This window comes from Mauremys mutica, chromosome 14 (genome assembly GCF_020497125.1).
Source record: "Mauremys mutica isolate MM-2020 ecotype Southern chromosome 14, ASM2049712v1, whole genome shotgun sequence".
Taxonomy (NCBI): Eukaryota; Metazoa; Chordata; order Testudines; family Geoemydidae; genus Mauremys; species Mauremys mutica.
In genome coordinates, this window is record NC_059085.1 from 38,666,467 (window position 1) to 38,685,731 (window position 19,265).

Consider the following 19,265-nt stretch of genomic DNA (forward strand, 5'->3'; position numbering starts at 1 on the left):
GCCTCCATCCTTCTGTATTTGAATGCCCCTGGACAGAGTGAGTAAGGGACTCTCATTCAACCAATACATTGACATTACTGGTTTGTTTCCCCAGCCCTTTCAAATCCTCTTCTGCCCAAAGCATTCCCTTTGACAGCCCCCAACCCCCTGTTTGGAACAGCGCATTGCTCTGAACTCCACAGGGTGGCTTCCTAGCCATCAATCACAGTTATTTTGTTGTTTCTTCTTTTTTAATGAAAGGGAACCGGGACTGGCAGCGCCTCTCTGCGGAGCTAAGTACACAGGCGCTTTGGAAACATCCCTGTTGGTCCGCAAGTGCAGTCCAGCTCTGCACTCACCTAACCTGAACGCTGACCTGCACCACCCACCAGTAGTCAGTTTCAGGCCTGCAATGAGGGCTCAGTAACTGCGGAGGAGCGCCCCCTGGCGTCTCTCCTGGGACGCAGACTCGTGGGACGGCGAGGGGAGAGAAGTGACAGCAAAGCAATGGGAGATGAACTGAGATTTGCAACCGTTCAATTGTGATTTTCATTCTTGCAGCGGTCCCCTACCTCTCCCCCCTCCTCCGCCGAAGCATGCTCGCAGGTCTCTGGTTTGGCTTCATTTATAAGGCAGTTTGGTTGCAGGGCTTTACGCTGCGCCCCCCTCTTTCCTCCCTCCCTCCCTTTGAATCTAAATTGGTTTGTTTTGCAGTTAAAGCCTTTCCTTTGATTTCTCTCCCCCCACTCCCTTTCTGCTGCGGGCAGGAGGCTCTTGCTTAGCTGGGGCTCGCATTTCCTCTCTCTCCTTCGCAGCCAGGAGCTCCGGAGCAGGAGGAGCCGCAGCTTCGACTGATCCCTGGAAAATTACGAGTTAGTGGTCTGGGTTTTTGTTTTTGGGCTGTTTTTTTAACTTCAAGGGCTGCAGCTAAGTGGTCTCCTTGGATTTCACTGTTGAATTCCATCCGAGTCCAGAGCCCCATTCTTGTAGCTGGTTTCGTGGAAAAGTTGTAAATTATCATTTGGTTTTAATTATTGGTCCCTCTTCCCCGCGTCTCTGTCTCCTCCGCCGCCCCCATCCCCCCGCCCCCGTTGTGAGTGTGTGTGTGTGTGAGATATATTACTCCATTTGGTAGGGCGATTCTCAGTTTTCTTGGGCTCCATGGTATCTCCCTGCTGCCCTGAGAGATTTGATGACACCCTCTATTTTTTCCTTTTCTCAGAAAATAAAGAGCAGTTGCCAAGATCATAGAGGGCCAAGAAATGATCATAACCCCGGAGAGTATAAATATCGCTGGCGAAGTTGTGTGAGAACAGCATTCATCGCTACCAGCTGCGCTGAGACCTTAGCATTCATTGCACCTAGTGATAGCGGTCATTTCCCTCCCTCCCTGTTGGTATATTTAAAATAAATAATTCATTTTCCACAAGCAGGTTTTTGAGGAGTTTTAGCTTCTGGTGGACTTGCTGATTTTGAGAGGTAAGTGTTAAGTTTTAGCACTGGATTTTTGACTGTTTAAAACCTTTTTGTGTGTAACAAAAATCTCTGTGTTACAGATGTGTATGTTTAATAACGTCTCCAAAAGATTGTGTGATACAAAATTGCACTTTACTAGTAAAGTTCCATTTATAAATAGTTCATAATAGGTTAATAAAGTAATAGATGTTACATAAATTGTATTACTAGTGTTATAGACAGTTACTTATAAGTACATAGGTGGAAGGTGTCATTGATAATTCAGACCTGTTGGATGCTATAACCTCTAATAGTCTGACCATTTATTAAAATATCTACTGATTTTTTCTTAAACTTTTATAACTATATATAACTATATATATATATATATATATATATGAATTATTATATATACACTATTTATTATATTTATAAATCTAAACTGGGTCTGTGACAAAACTAGTAGAACCAGGTAACTTCTGTTAACAGTTTAAAAACCAACTTTTACTATGGCTTTAGGTAGAAACTCACCCTCTTGTATTACACTAGAGAGGATGGTGGTAGATCAGATGTTTTATCTCTGACCTTGAAAACACAGACTTGTCAGTTTTATGTGGTAGAGAGGACAACGTGGTCTAAGTCACCGAATTTGTAATTTCACTCTGACTATTCTGCTGGTATTATGTTTGCAGGGAAATACCCGACAACATTGTAAAGCCTCAAATATGTGCATCGTGGCTAAAAAGCCAAGGCTGCATACACAAAATATACAGTGGGCATAGTGCTTGAATCCTGAGTTTATCTCCATGAGTGAAAATCTGATCCACCGCTGGCTCTGCTTTGCTCATTTTGAGTTGTTGCTGGCATCCTATGTTAACTCTTGCATTTGCCGATTTCCTCTGCCTTCACTGTGTATAGTATCCCATGGCGCTGCAAATATTTGCAGCAGTAGCATGTATAACCACGGGGCTAATCCAACCACTTTAATATTTAACTAGGGGATATATTAGAGATCAATAAGAATAAAGCATTAAGGTCTGGTGAGGGCACCACACTGAGGCTGACTGTGTCTGTTTGCCTGTGGGTTGAGTAGGGAGTTTTGCTTGGTAACTTCGAGAGGTTACCCATGCTTCTACTCTCTGAGATCAGAAGCTTTTCATTAGTCTCGGAAGTAACTTTTTGTGAACAATCTTTTCAAAGCCCATTTAAATATGACCTCCTCAGATCTCAGAAAATATGTCTTCCTTTGTCCCCAGTTATAATACAGTAACTCCTCACTTAACGCTGTAGTTATGTCCCTGAAAAATGTGACTTTATGCAAAATGATGTTAAGCAAATCCAATTTCCCCATAAGAATGAATGTAAATAGGGGATGGGGGGTTAGGTTCCAGGGAAATTTGTTTTGCCAGATAAGACATTATAAACATTTACAGTGTAAGTTTTTTAAACAATTTAAAACCGTTTAATATTGTACACAACAATGAATGATTGTGAAGCTTGGTTGAGTTGGTGGAGTAAGAGGGTGGGATATTTCCCAGGGAATGCCTTGCTACTAAATGATGAACTAGCGCTCGGCTGAGCCCTCAAGGGTTAATATGCTGTTGTTAATGTAGCCTCATACTCCACAGGGCAGCATCGACTCAGGCAGGAGGGAGGAAACACAATAGATGCAGGGCAGTAGCTACAAACACTTCCCTGCAAAAACTGAACATGATGAGCCCACGCTATCCAACTGGAGCGCACCACTCCCTCTTCCTGACAGCACATGCATGGCTGCACAGGTGCTGACTTTCCAAAGTGCTGGGGGGTGCATGCATGAGTGAGAGAAAGAGACATGCATTGCCCCTTTAAGTATGCTAACCCCACTTCAAGTACGTTGCCCCTTTAAGCAGAACAGCCAGTTCAGACAGGAAACAACAGTTTCCAGCAAGCTGCCTCATTTCTGTCCCTGAGCCCTGTCCCCCTCCTCCGCTTTGTGGAGAGGGGGTACAGAGTGGGGGGGCAGGAGAGGGGGGACATCCTGATATCAGCACCTCTCCCCCTCCCAGCAAGCAGGAAGCTCCGGGGAGCAGCTCCAAGGCAGAGGGCAGGGCAGGAGCAGCACTGCAGTGGGGGGAGGGACACCTGAACTGCTGCTGGGCAGCTGCTGAGCCACATACCTTATAGGGAGCTGATGGGGGCAGAGGGCTGCCGCCTCCCCCCCTCCATTTCTAATCCCCACAAGGAGGGGCTGCTCTTCCAAAGAATTCTGCAAACAGTGAACAAAGCAGGCAGCTGCCAAAGGATGTTATAAGGGAGCATTGCACAACTTTAAATGAGCTTGTTCCCGAATAGATCAGCAACATAACAATGAAACAACCTTAACCAGGACAATGTTAAGTGAGGAGTTCCTGTATATTTTGCCTGTGAGATGCCTTCACGTCTGGACAGTCAGGAGACAGTTTCTGCCGATTCACTGGTTTCTGATCAGTCCCAGATGTTAACATGGCATCGATACCATGAGCCTGATGCATTTGAAAAGAGGTCATAGAAATGCTTCCTCCCCTCCCCTGAATAAAGCAAAGTTTAGTCAGCTGGGACAGTGGTTGAAGTAGCTGTCAAACTTCCAACATGCACACAATGTGCGTCCAAAGCTTATAAGAGTTTCCACAACTGGGATGCCAGTGATCTGTGCAGCCTGGAGACGCAAAGCTGAATATCTGGAGCCGTGATTCAGCAAAGCTCTCGAACCCGGGGCTGACTTCACCAGTTACTTAACGGAGTTGCTGAATTGGGGACTGGGTTTTTTTTAAGAAGAGCTTGAACACCACTCTGGGGCAAATGGATCCTAGAGGAGGGCTTGCTCTTGTATTCTTTGCCCACCCAAATTCCCATGGGCGTCTACTATACAAAGGAGTGTTGTATTTGCCTGCATAATAGAACCATGTCTTTGCCATTGTCCCCTGTTTAATTTAAATATTTCTGAGGCATCTTGTCCTGGCCACGGTCAGTGACCGGCTACTGGGCAAGATGGACCCTTGTCAGCTTATCAACAGGGTAACCACCTACTGTGCTGGCATGTTTATATCCCCCCTCTGGCACTCCCTCCGTTTCACCCATCATTCCATACCCTCCTTGGTATGCCAGAGAGTTATTTGTTCAGGGAATTCCCTTCATCTGGGAAACTGGGTGCCACTGAATGTCTTTGGGCCAAGTTCTAGCCCCACTGAAATTAAATCTCACCTTGATTTTTAATTGAAATCAGTGATCCTGTGGATGCACATGCACAGAGGATGCAGTGGGTGATTTGTCTAGAGTGCTGGAAATTATACTTTCCCCGCTACCTGAAAGTCAAATACTTGAAGCAGGGACTGAATACTTAATCCTCCAACCTTAAAACTAGGTTTCAAGGCAGCCCAGTTGGGGAACGGGGATAATGCTGTTAATTCACAAGCAGAGGAGAGGACTCGGAGAATAATGCACCATCTGTTACACCGTGTTGACTAGCCGCTGAAAGGGCTTGAGCAAAGTAGCCAAGGGTCTGTTGAGGACTTGACATGTTGACTTCATGGCATAGTAACAGGTTTGGTATGTCTCTGGGCCGTCAGAGGGTTCAGCTGATTCGCAAGTTGCAATTTCTGTACCTTCACTGTGTGGGGGACGGGGCCCCTGGTTAGAAAAGGGAGTTAATTGCAGGTCGGTAGGTAGAACTGCAGCAGCCTGTGCCAGCTGTCTGCTTCTGTCCACCATAGCTAAGAAGCAGGCTGCATTGAAAATGGCTCATAAGAAATAGCCACACTGTAAATAGCCATGGCAGATCATCTATATTTCAAACCTCTTAGGGAAGTGTCTGAAAGTAGGAATTGTTCCCTGAATTGAGCCAGATGGTCTACAAAAGTAACAGCTCATCCCCCCCCCCTCTCTCCCCCTCCGCCCTTAGCCAGTTAGGCTTCATTTATGGAGGGGCTTGTGCCAGCAAACAAAGCTGAGAAGAGAATGAGGTTAAAACAATATTTATCTTTAAAAAACTGGAAGTTGTTTGCCTTTAAGGATCGTACTGGCCTAATTCAACCTCTATTTAACCAATGAAACACTGAATGGGGATGATGCTTGCACGTTACACTTCCTCTATAAAGCAAGGAGGTTATTCTAGTGAAGTAATTAAGACATTTTCTTTGCATGACTTGATCGTGATCTCCATTGCTTTAGCAAAGCCCAGCTCAACTGCTTAACACTTGCTTAGGAAAAATTTATTAGTGGTTGGTTGTTTATTTGTGTCACAGTAGCTCAGTCAGGGTTTTGGGCTACATTGTGCTAGACACATGCCGGGACAGCATAGGCCAGGGGTGGCCAATCTGAGCCTGAGAAGGAGCCAGAATTTACCAATGTACATTGCCAAAGAGCCACAGCAAAATATCAGCAGGCCCCCATCAGCGCCAACGCCTCCCGCCCGCCGGCAGCCCCACCAGTCAGCGCCTCCCGCCTGGAGCAATCAGGTGTTTCACATGTGCAGGAGGCTCTGATGGGGAGGAGGAGGGAAGAGCGAGGGCATGGCAGGCTCGGGGGAAGGGGCAGGGCCTTGGGAGAAGGGGTGGAGTGGGGGCAGGGCCTGGGGCAGAGCCGGGGGTTGAGCAGTGAGCACCACCCGGCACATTGGAAAGTTGGCATCTGTAGCTCCAGCCCCGGAGTCAACGCCTATGCAAGGAGCTGCATATAAACCTCTGAAGAGCCGCATGCAGCTCCGGATCCACAGGTTGGCCACCCCTGACATAGGCCCTGTTCTCGATTTTCAGGGGGTTGACACTCCCCTTGACTTCAACTGGAGTCGTGGGAGCTCAGCACCTCTGAAAATTAGATCCTTTATGTTTTGCATTCTGAGCCTCATCATCATCAAAATAATTGTGTGCTGTGTCTGCACCCCAGCCTAAAAGGATGTTGTTCACACCTGGCTGCATTTCCATTAGATTGGAAGCAAAATATTTCTAGATTTAAATATAGAGCATGCTCTGATTTATGTGTTTCCACCATCAAAAGCAGTTCTGCTGCCCCTCTAGAGACATAACACTCAGCAAGAAAGAAAATGAATCACCTATTCCAAACATGTTTAACAATATCAAGCTGTACACGCCCCTGCTTTAAAACACGCAGTGGGGGAAGATGTAGTGGTCATTTGCAATGCTGTAAGTCTAAACAGTGAAAACTGCAGAGCCATCACCTAAAGCAAATATTTGGGGGCCTATTCAGGAAAGAGCTCTAACAGCTGTCACACAAAAGGATGTTTAAAATGACAGCATTAGGGATAGTTTTGACTAGGGAAAGGCTGCATCTCTTGGAATATTCCCTCTTTGTGGAGCTGCCCTGACATACAGTTGTTCCCGTTGGCATGGTGGTTCCTCTAGTGCAAGCATCATGCAATAACATTGGAAGGCCTTTATTCGCCACTTTGGTTTTACGAAGAGGGGACTGGAGAGTTCCGCTGTCAGATGTGCAGTGTGAATGTTTAAACCCTATTACGGATTATTCTTATGATGGTAGCTGTTACCAGCCCCACTTGAGATCACAGCCAACCGGACAAACCTCTAGTAAGAGACAGCCGAGGATCTATATAAGCCAAGACAAATGGCTCTCAGGTGAGGGAGTAAGCGTGGGCTATTCATGATGAGAATCAGGGTGGAGAATTTGCTGGAAGATTGCAGGTGCGTCTGAAGGAGGAGGGAGAGAGGGGGCCTTGCAATTGAGGACATGGTTGATCAAGGCTGGAGATTCAAACCGTCATCAAGTCAGCACATTTACACTTAGGGCCAGCATTCGTCTCCGGTTAACCCTCCCCACTAAAGGCAGGCTGACTCAAGGCAACCGAGCAGTGCAGAAGTGATTTCTATTCGAGAGGAGGCCGGGAAGTCTACTCCGGCTTCTCTCCTAATCTGTAATAATTCATATATCTGGCTGCACTTCTGTCCTAGCTAAGTGCAGTAACAGCGTCAGCGAGAACCCCCCAGTGCGTCACTTGCAGACGGAAATTTTGATTGCTCTGATATTACGATGACATTTTCACATAAACATACACAGATTCTGGGAGCTGGCAGCAGGCTCTGCCTGAGTCTATTGGCAGGCGGAGGCCTCTGAAATAGCTGTAGCTCATGTCTGACCTCTGTGACTTGGCTGCTGGGGAAGTTTGCTTTCCCTTTTGTTAGGATCTGTTCTCCTCCTTAAGGACGACACTTGGAAGAAATAATGTGTCATTGCTCACCCTGCATACGTGAAAAGGCACAGCTTGGATTATGGGATAGTTTAAGGGCCTGGGCATTGATTCACCCTGATGGATACAAATTACACCTCAAAGGAGAATCTATATATACTCCAAAGGAAAATTCAATTTTCCCCATCTGCCTCTATGGGCATTCTGTGGCTGGCCGGACAGTGCTCCGCCCCCACGTAGTCCCACCCATTTTTGAAGCTGTATTGGGTCCCTCTAGATTCTGCATGTGGAATGGGCTGCAAAGAGGTTATGAGCACATAATATTGATGCAGCTCTCTTTTCCCTCCTTGGTGGGCATGCTGGAAGGAGGTGCAGGCAAAAAGGTTGGCTTTGCAAAATTCATGTGCAACGACATATCTAATTAGTCCATATAACCCCAATGATTGGATGTGGAAGTGGATAGATATGGAAACAGAGTATTCAGTGTGAAATCTAGATAATACCTAATTTAAGAAGGAAATAGGACAGGACATCCTATCTGTGACATGGGAAACATTGAGGTTCATCACTGCTGTGTAGGAGAGAAAATAATTTGTTTAGCTTTCAGCATCACTCCTTTATTGTGCATCTGATTCCAAGGTCTCTTGCCTCTTTGGAAATTCTATGGGATGTCAATGTTCTTTAGTGGTAGATTAAGTGACTGTTTGTTTCCTACCTGAATTCCAGATCTGTACAGAGCAGTAGAGCTGCCTTTGAGAAAACCAGAGTGCTTCCATCTCCTTCATCTCGACTTCCATTGAGTAGAGAATGACCATGAGTCCTGCCCTGTCTTGGTTCCTCCCTCTTGGATGTTTACTGGTTTTGATGCATGAAGCGCAAGGCTTTTTCTTGCCCAATGGCACGCACTTCGAGAGCATTTTGAGCAGATATCACTCCAGAGCCAAGAGAGCCATTCCAAGGTCAGACAAAGAGGAGATTTTGATGCTTCATAACAAGCTGAGAGGTGAAGTCTATCCTTCAGCCTCCAATATGGAATATATGGTGAGTTCAACTATTGGTACTGAAATTTGGGTGACCACGTCAGTTTTTCTTCTGGCCAGAGGACAGTAACAAATTCTGCTAGTGGTTTCCTGGAGCTATCTTATCCCACTAAATTGTTTTTGTTGGAAGGGACCATTAGTGGGTCAACTAGTCCATCCCACTGCATAGTTTCAGGACTGATTTCATTATTCATAAAACACCCTCAGTACTCTCTAGTCTAGCCGTGAGTGTCTCCATTGATGGCAATTCCACAACCTCCCTTGGCAGCTTATTCCATACCTAAATGTCATCCAAGTACCTGGTTTTCCCTAACATTTAACCTCCATTCTCCCTGTTGAAGCTTCAGCCGCTTAAGACTCTGGCATTGTGGAATGCCATTGTCTGCACAGAGAAGCCACACCAGCCATCTCTGAGAAGCATTTACTCACCTACAGTAATCACACCTTTGCTTGGATTCTTTGGCTTGCCGTAGTTATGGCCCAGTGCCTCTGGTGATAGGCTAACACCACCAGTTCTCATTGACTTCAGTGGGAGTTGGAGATGCTCAGCACCTTAGAGGATCAGGACTTCTCCATCTGCAATATAGGCCCAATCTGTTAAAATCTTTAGAAAGCCTCCCATTGAGGTCAATGGTAGATGAACTGGTGGTATATGGTGGGTTTTTTCTTTTTCCCCTGAGCTCAAGGGACCAAAATATACTCAATGTGTATTCTCACTCCAGAGAGAGCCCTTGAAAAGTCAGTGTTAAGTGTGTCTTTACCAGCAGCAGCAATTAAGAGGACTACATTTTCACCATAGAGCTTTCCATACAGCGCCGTGGGCCCTACCTTGAGCTTTTTCTGGGGTGTCTTCAAAATACTGTGGAATCAGAGAACGACAGAGGGTAGTAATTTTTGTGCATTTATCTCTCCTGCAAATATTGTTACTGCAAAAATAGCACCAGTTTGACAGTCTGTCTCCTCTGGATTGATTCAGTGAGCTGGTAATGGAGACAGTGTGTAAAAAGGATTCATGTGATATAAAAGGCATCTTTTATTAATAATACCTTTTGCCATTTGACTGAATGCCATAAATGTTAACTCTGCCTTAAGAGAACAGGGAGGAAGAGTAAGGGAGAAAAGGCAATATTATATCTCTTTACTTTTACATCAGCTCTTCAGATAAGTCTTAAGAGTGCCAAGTTCCTCGCTATTAATTGTTGCTGCTTTGTCAGTGAGAGAGAGTTACGGTCCTTCCTAAGAATTGTTTTATTGTATCCCTGTTGTTCAGTAGACTGCGATGTTCTGCGGGCTGCCTGTAACATACTGCAAGGGAAGATGTGGCTTGACCGAGTCCAAGAAAGTAAACACAAAGCAATGCAAGAAAGCCAAATGCATTTTCATTGGCTTTGGGGATCTAAAAGTGCTTCAGTTGTGGAGTGTTCACTGGCTGACTTCTGTTTACTCGTCCAGGATGGTTACTGTTTTATGTTTGTCTTTGCTCAGTGTGCTTTTCTAGTGGTTTTATGGGTGACTTTGTACAAATGAAAGAGCCTTGTATGCTGTGAAGAAAGAAGCTGGGTATAAAACGGTGCTACTTGGAAAGACTATAATCAGCCTTTCATGTGTTCATGTTTACCTAATATTCCTCGGGAATCCTTGCACGCATTCTGAGTGAGAAGTTAACTTTAATCCTTTGTTTTAAACAGAACACGTCTCAGCCTTTGCTCATTTAAGATGCTGGGCTGTTTTTAGTGCTGTACAGAAAGAGAGAGGCTAAAGGCTTAATTTTTTTTTAATTTGATGCCGGTAGCAAACTCTTCATAGGAGAAGACTTGGCATTAATTTGTGGATAAGTAGGTAGAACATGGGTTCTTGGCTAACAGCATCCATGTGTTGGCTGTGAAACTCCATTATCCCATGTCTGTATCTGATGCACTTAAATGACCTAAAGTTGCACAGAGAGCTGATGTTTTCCAGGAAATGGAGATATTCATCTGCAGTGTCATTATCTCTTATTATCCAACATATACCAAAATTAAATGATGTAGCCAGTTCAATAACATATGAGCAACATATACTCTTTATTGTTTGAGAACAATTATACATATAAATGAAGCAAGAGAATGATTCAAGCAAAGGGAAAAAATGTCTGCAGATGGGGTAACAGTAGAGTGGAGAGAGAATAGAAATTCAATAAAGCCATAACCTAGTGCAGTGCAAGCTGTTTTGCTTGTCCATGTTAGGATAATGGAGTTCAAGGTTAACAGTGGTATTCAGTGTTAATGGAAAATGAGTTCCATGGCTCCCTTTTGGCAGGCTTTGTTCTAGGCCAGATGTGAACAGTGTACATTCTTCCAGATGAAGCTGGCCAGAAGTAAGATTACCCTAACCACCTTGCAACTTTAGTACATACACTTCCACTGTACGTTTTTATTATAGAACAGTAGTAATGGTGATGGCTTACGGCCAAAACAAAACAAGCTCCATGTTGATAATAAACCTTGAAAAATAAGCAGCAGCTTCTAAGAGACCAGTAACCTTTAGGTTGGCTTAGTCAGCAGCAATGAACATCAAAACTCTTACCTTGCCCAGAAGGGCTGGATTGTCAGTCAGTTCTCAATGGATTTTTCCAACAAATGAACAGGCTACAAATGATTGGGCTACTTGTATTCCTAGAAGGAAAGTATCTTGGTTCCCTTGCACGTGGAGTTAACCTGTCCTTCCTCTATGTCAGTGGTCCCCAACGTGGTGCCCGTGGGCGCCCGCCTAGTACCCAGCAGGGCAGAGAAGCCACAGCCCCGTGCCTGATGGAGACAGAGGACTCCGGAGCTGCAGGCTGCGGGTGCCAGTGTTCTCTGTCCCTGGCAGGTGCAGGGCCATGGCTTAAGCCAGAGAGAAGCCGCAGCCCTGCGCCTGCTGGGGACAGAGAACTCCGGGGCTGCAGGCACCGGTGTTCTCTGTCCTCGCAGCTTCTCTCTGGATTCATATATTACGTTATATTAAATATGATGTTTTTCATATTACTTAATGTACAAATACAAAATAAGCCTTGACAAATTGTTGGCGCCCGCCACACTCTTCTGAAAACATGAATGTGCTACTGGCCACAAAAAGGTTGGGGACCACTGCTCTATGTGATTAAAAGTAGTGAAATTACTAATCATGAACGTGGAGGGGATCATATTACTAGGCGGGGCAAGCAAGCTGGTCCAAGGTTCTGCCAATGCACCTCAAACCACCTTGTAGAATATCTGCTATTCCAATTCCACACCAGTCCTGCCACAGCAGTGGAGTTGGTTGAGATTAGCCAGTTACTTGTGTGAGTTAAAATAGCATTCCAACCCAAAAGTCACATTTATAAACAGGACAGGTGAGCAAATTCATGCCTAATTGTGCATGCTCTTATTGTGGTTGTATGTGCAAATTGTGGTGATTGTTTATGTAAACTGTGCTTGTGTTTTGTGTACATAATTATGTCCTTAACTTCATTCAAAAACTATCCCAAGTCTCCAGAAGTAAAGTGTTCAAAACTGTTTTGAATCATGTTGACCACCAGCACATTTTAAACTGTTTCCTGGAGAGTATCCACCACAGTGAAGACTTGTGCAGTCACATTCACCAATATACGATACGTATTTACTTTCTCTGGGTTACAGCTGCCTGTTGCTATGGCAGTTAGTCTGAACACAAGAAAAAAGGGAAAAAAAAAACACCTTAAAGCTGACACTTAAAACTAATTAATGCAGCGGTTCTCAAACTTTTGTACTGGTGACCCCTTTCACATAGCAAGCCTCTGAGTGTGACCCCACTTATACATTAAAACACTTTTAAATATATTTAACACCATTATAAATGCTGGATGCAAAGCAGGCTTTGGTGTGGAGGCTGACAGCTCGCGATCCCCTATGTAATAACCATGTGACCCCCTGAGGGGTCCCGACTCCCAGTTTGAGAACCCCTGAATTAATGTGTCTTGCATCTTGCCCTGCAAATTGCTAGACTCAGGCTCTTCCAGATTGCCAAAGAGTGAATTTAAATAAGTCACAGTGAGTGTAGGTGGTTAGTGCAGTTCTGGCTTTAATGTTGATCTTAGATATTGATTTGAGTATTTGGCATTAAGGGGTCTTCAGAGAACAGTCTGAAGTCTATTTTGTTGATATATTTATTGCATTTGGAATCATTCCAGTCTCCTGAAGGCATTCATATGTTGAAAGAGAAGCAAATGGCAGCTCTAATTTAAATAGCATGGTTTTGTAATGTGATGCCGGCAGAACCAAGCATCTCCGAATCAAGCATGAATCCACTAAAAAACCCCAAGCTCGTTCCCAGCCTTTCATTGAGTGTCTCTTGCCTGTATTGGTTTGTTTTATCCATAGACACCAGAGGAAGATGTAGCACATATGTTCATGTCAATTTCCATGTAGCGGTCTATTGCTCATGTCCTGTGGTCTCTGCATTAAATTAGGAGACTTGGAAAGCAACTGCCTTTGAGGCTGCACTCTGGAGGGCCCTGGTGGAAAGCTCTGAAATACTAGGAACATTAGGATCTTGTGAGAGCTTCGGTGGCTTTAGATTGGATTTGAAGAGCGTCAGATAACGGCTGGTGTTTCTATGGTGCACAAAGAGGCAGACCACAAGGAGTCTTGTGTCCATGTACAAGGGCCAACCGCAGTTGTTGTTTCTGTTCTGAATCAACAAGTCACCCAAAAAGGGGCAGGGATGACCAGGGCCATGGCCCTCTACTTACTCACTTATTGGCCAGTGGAGCCGGATGGCTGGAATAGAGAGTGCATTGTGGTCATACTCCCTCTGTGTGTGAGGTAAGCTCCAGGAGACATTGCGTTTCTCTCAGGCCAGTGTGGTGTGACCCTGCATTGCCACAATGTAACTGCCAGACTCTGCCCCTAAATGTTAGGGTGACCAGATGTCCCGATTTTATAGGGACAGTCCTGATTTTTGGGTCTTTTTCTTATATAGGGTCCTATTTACCTGCCCCCCTTCCCATCCTGATTTTTCACATTTGCTGTCTGGTCACCCTACTAAATGTTCAGTTGCTCAGATGCCATCATAGTTGTCTCTCTGCTGGATCCTAAGTGCCCTCAGCTTCCATAGACCTTTGCAAGAGTTGTGAGAGCAAAGCACCTCACAGGTTTGGGCCCAGTGGGGAAGATAGGAAGAAAATGGAAGGATCTGCTGGTACATTAAGAAAAAAGTAATGTTTTCATTCATAGCCTATGCAGTCCAAAAAACGGTAAATGTTCAATAGGGAACAATCTTGTGTTGGCCTGGGTGGGCTAGGTATGAACTACTAAGTCTTTTCTGCCTCTGGATCCTATGATTTATTTTATTTATGGACACGTGCAGCAACATTTTAATCCCAATACAATTTCCCATCAGTACTTTTGTAGTCAGTAGGACTGTCAATAATTAAACACCGCAAGTGCATTGCAATTCATCGTCACAGCACTATCTACTATGTCCAAAAATCCACTTTTAAGCAAATTTGTTCATGATAGACTGCAATCAGCTCAGAGAACAGCACACTCCACACTGAAGTTGCGCACAAAAGGGTAGTTGAGAGGAATAAGCTGATGTTAAGTTTGGACCCTCACCCCACATTCGCGCCATTGCACCGAAGAATCAGCAGCTCCGAACTAGAGTTGATCATATGTGGTACCTCCCAAGAAGCGCGATGCCAGACGTTGAAAAGTGGGACTATTTTGTGCTGGATCCCTGCATTTCCATTTTATTAAATGGGGAAGTCACTCCCAGGTCAGGGCCCTGCATTGCATTGCATAATACTAGGTCTGAGAGGCTGGGCTGGGGACCATGTGTAAGTCTTAACCCTCATAGGTTCTGCTCGTCCCGTCTCTTGGTTCTTAAGGTATGTCTACACTGCATGCTTCTTTCAGCAGCATGTAGAGTACAGACATGGGTAGCCCCTCTAACATGAGTATAAATAGCAGTGCAGACCATGAGGCATAGCTGGGGCAAGTAAAGACACACCTGAAGGGGTGGGTATGTACCTGAGTACATATCTACATAGCTGTCTACTCACCTGAGCCACGCATCTCCGTCTGCACTGCTGTTTTTAGCAATGTAGCGTCCCGCTGCTGGAGTCTTTCATTGATATGTGTAGCTACACATCATAGTGTGGAAGCAGCTTGCTTTTCACTGCGCATGTAGCTACACGTAGCCTGCATGCCGCCAGCGCTGTGTAGCGTAGGCATAACCTAAGTCTAATGTAAGAGGTTTTCAGACTGAGAGTATTTGTCAATGGATCTGTTCTTTGATTCTCACGCAGACCTGGGATGATGAGCTGGAAAGATCTGCTGAGGCTTGGGCCCAGGAGTGCATCTGGGATCATGGACCTGCCAGCCTCATTATGTCCATTGGTCAGAATTTGGCTGTTCATTGGGGCAGGTAAGAGATGGAACGCTGAGTGTCTAATGTGCCATATCTGTTCATAGTGGCATTCTGGGTCTCGCCCTGTTTGACAGTTTGGGAGGTTTGTCCTGTCAATATTTAGTAAAAAGAACTTGACTAGCTGGAAAAAAGGAGCTGGGGACGGCGACGCGATAAGTGTTTTCTTGTTGCTTCTGTGAAACCGATACAGTAATGACATCGATTGGGCCTTTCAGCCAGCAGTTCCCAACATGCTTAGGAAACGTTAACCAAACCTCACTGTTTGGTGAGTTTACCTGTGAGGCACAGAGAGGTGAAGGGACTTGCCCAATGTCATACAGAGACTCAGTGGCAGAGTTGGCATCAGAATCTAGGACCCTGACTCCCTGTTTCACGCAGCTTTGCTCTCTCCATTAACCAGCAAAGAAGTTTCTCAGGAACCATTTTTGGCCACTCCCACTAGGTCTGAACACTGTTATAAATCCTCTAAGTGCATCGCACCACATTTCCCTTTTCACTTCCCAATTTATCTTTACTGCAGCCACTTTGTATTTGCTTGCGGATGGCCATGTAATTCTAGGTGAGCAAATAGTTTGTTTTATTCTCCCAGGAAAAAAACCTGGGACTTTGGAAATTATTGTGTTTCTGCATCCACATGGATTGCTGTGCCAGCTCCTGGCGCTTTCCACTGCAGAGACTCATCAAATGGCAATCTGTTTCTTTGTTGTCGTTCTCCTGAGCATTGTTGGCCTAATGAACCACGTTGGAGTCTGTCCAGATAAGCTGTTGTGAGCTCAACCAACGGCTAAATTGGAGCTCATCTGGTGCAGATGTTAAGGGTGAATTTAGTGTTTCTTTTAAAGCCTTAATTGTTCTTACAAAGGAGCTAGCGGAATCAGAACATAATTTGTGTTTTATTAGGCAAATCTTTTCCTTTCATCATTAACGTAACTGGCTTGGTTGTGATTATGCCCATTGTAAAACTCAGTTGAAGTCAACAGGGTTTCTTCAGTGTAAGACTGATGTGACATCAGAATTGGGCCCATTTTTTTTTTGTACAAACTGAAGTAACAAGGGAGGAGGCGGTCTTGTGGTTAACGTACAGGACTGGGAGTCAGGAGGCCAGGGTTCTAACCTGGGCTCCACTACAGACTTCCTGAATGACCTTGGGCTAATCACGTACTGTAGGTCCCCCGTCCCAATCTTGTGTGTGTGAGTGTCTGTCTAAATAATTATGCTGACATTCACAACAGAAGCACGGATCACTGTGCAATGGTGCCACAAACCACATTTACAAGTGCGCTGCACACCCGAACCACATACCACACGTGCCTACTGCATGGCTGCTGAGGACATGAGTGTACTTCCAGATGTAATGAATTGTCTAGTGGTAAAATAGGTACATGACTTTCTGTTTAATATGTTTGGCAACCTCTAGCTGATGTTTACTTTCAAAATACAACCTTCTGCCAAACTAGAAGTCTTTTGTAATTGAGTGGAAAAGCCAAGGGGACATTTCAGGTCAACGGCTTTTGAAGAGAAAGTTAAACCTATAAATACTACAGAATGTCCGATTGGGTCATGGATTTTAAAGAAACGGTCCCTAATACTTGCCTGCATGTAAAACACCAGAGATTTGTCATTGGTCAAAATATGACGGTGGCTTTTTCTACAATTTCCTGTGATTCCTCTGTTTGTTAAAGTTGCAGCTCCTTACCAAGATGGCACCACATTGCACTGTGAACTCACTTCACAATTATCCTGTATCAAATTATTGACAATTTCATATTAACAAAAGGGGACCTGGGCGTGCTGAGGTTGGGTTGAAAACCCACAGTTCTAGTTAGCGATCCAGCTCGTCATGTATCTTTGGTCTTTCAGGTATCGTTCTCCAGCCTTCCACGTCCAATCTTGGTATGACGAAGTTAAAGATTATACTTATCCGTATCCCCACGAATGTGACCCTTGGTGTCCAGAAAGATGCTCTGGAGCAATGTGCACTCACTATACCCAGGTAAGGAAGAGGAAGGAAACATGAAGTCCTGAGTTCCGTGTCTGAACTTGGTGTGTTCCCTCACACTCCACATAGCCCACAGCGCTAGTGTAACCCACACACCTCATGGGTGTGGTGTTCTGTCCCATCTAGTGGCACCAAGACCACTTAGAGAGATTGAGTCTGCTCTGCAGCCTTAGCCAACAGCTGCATGGCTTTTAGCTCATGCAGTAGAGGCCCATGTATTTAGCTCCAGAGGTCCCAGGTTTGATCCCACCCACCGACGGCCGGGATCTGTTAGCATTAAACCAGCAGTAGCATTTATTTTATTCAGCAGTAATGCAAGGCACCTATAGGCCTGTATCCTGTACGATGATGGCTTCAGCAGTTAGCATAAGGCTTGAAGCCTGTGAACTTTGGCACCGATAAACGGCCTAACAGTCACCTCCTGTGTTTTGGGGAACTGGAAATAGAGTGTGTTCGGGGGAATTTTGTCCATAACGACACCAGCCAGCCACAGGAACGTGAGCTAATACCAGCTTTTGGATAGAACCTCCGCAGATGTCTGACCACAAGAGTGCCATGACAATGTATTGATGTATATGATAATAAATTAAGATAATTAATATACTAAACTATAGGAGAAGGGCACCTCAACATTAGTAGAGCGAGGAAATACAAATAAGGAAGAAGGAAGAAACCCGTACTGAATATGCATTAGACAGAGTGGCATCAGCGTCACTTCTTATAAAAGTTGTATCCCAGCCTGTCTGCGGGGGTGGGAGGAGATGTAGATACTACTCATTATGAAAATATACTCAGGATGCTTGATCGAAATGTGCCTTTTGCGGCGTTCTGTTTTTTAAAATGTCTGTGTTACACTTTCAGATTGTTTGGGCCACAACAAACAAGGTTGGCTGTGCTGTAAATGTCTGCAAACAGATGAGTGTTTGGGGAGAAATCTGGGAGAATGCCGTCTACCTGGTCTGCAACTACTCTCCCAAGTAAGGAAGACACAATATGTTCCTTACCCCTTCCCCCCCAAACTCTTAAAACTGCATCCTGGCAAGTTGCTTAACAATTATAGAATCTGGTGCAGAGATTTCAATCAGGGGCTCCGTTGTGCTAAGTTCTATACGGACATGTAGCAAGTGGCAGTCTCTACCCCAGAGAGCTTACAGTTACCGTCAAGCATTCAGGATTGAGCCAGTCCTGGGTTGGGCTTCTTCTAGAAGTGGAAGTTACATTTAAAACCTTAGAATGAATGCATCTGTGGCAAGATTTTAGTAAGAGGTTTGGCCTGGGTCACAAATTGATATTGATGTTAATATTGTTTCAGATTTAATTGTTAGGCCCTAGAAATCTGCCCTGTGCAGCACAAGACACAAATATCAAAGACACCCCTGTCCCAGAGAGCATAGAGTTTAGAATACAGTTATAGAAAGGCAACACAACACTGAAAGATCTGGAGAAAGAAGTCAGTATATACATGAAGGGACTCTGATTGCAGACTCCATTGAGTTCTGCTGAGCATTAAGGTGTGGGGGAAACACAGTCATCACAGTTTGTTGTGGTGAAATCTGTTGGGAATCTTATGGGTATATAGTCCAACAGTAAGCCCGCCCTCCCGTGAGATACTGAGCACCTTTATCTCCTACGGAATGGAGTGGAATTTGAGGAAACTCGTCATCATGCCGGATTGTACCATATGTGTCTTCTCAGGAGAAGGTTGAACTGCTTTGCGTATCGTCAGTTCAGGACGGCAGAATGGACAAATACTCAAATATAAGACTCTTCTGGAGTTTCTGCATAGGATTTTAATGTAAAAGTGTAATATAATATTTTTATATCGGGGTAGAGATGTGTGTATATATATATATATATATATATATATATATAAAATATATACATCTCTACCCCAATATAACGCAATCCGATATAACACGAATTCGGATATAACGTGGTAAAGCAGTGCTCGGGGGGGCAGGACTGCGTGCTCCAGCGGATCAAAGCAAGTTCGATATAACGCAGTTTCACCTATAATGTGGTAAGATTTTTTGGCTCCCGAGGACACACACACGCATGCACCCTTCTGAAACAGGCCTTTTAGAAGTGAAATGAGGTGAAACCTTTGCCTTAAAGTAACAGACTTGCAGCGGTGACCCTTTAAAGTTTATGTGAGATAGCTGCAAGTCAGTCTGCAGTGATTACCACAACTGTGGAGAATGCAGCT

The 19,265-nt window shown here is 44.7% G+C and overlaps 1 protein-coding gene across 2 annotated transcripts in view; it reads left to right on the forward strand.

Annotated features, from left to right (window-relative positions):
* Positions 1–425: 425 nt before the first annotated feature.
* Positions 426–19,265, forward strand: part of CRISPLD2 (cysteine rich secretory protein LCCL domain containing 2) — a 44,241-nt gene continuing 25,401 nt past the window's right edge. Inside the window, exons 1-6 of one of the 2 annotated variants that reach the window (XM_044987294.1) lie at positions 426–851; positions 1,202–1,458; positions 8,339–8,653; positions 14,939–15,057; positions 16,921–17,053; positions 17,921–18,036. In XM_044987294.1, coding sequence (XP_044843229.1) covers positions 8,420–8,653; positions 14,939–15,057; positions 16,921–17,053; positions 17,921–18,036 — 602 coding nt within the window. In that variant the 5' untranslated portion in view covers positions 426–851; positions 1,202–1,458; positions 8,339–8,419. The remainder of the gene's footprint in view (positions 852–1,201; positions 1,459–8,338; positions 8,654–14,938; positions 15,058–16,920; positions 17,054–17,920; positions 18,037–19,265) is intronic. The other variant, XM_044987295.1, reaches the window with a different exon arrangement.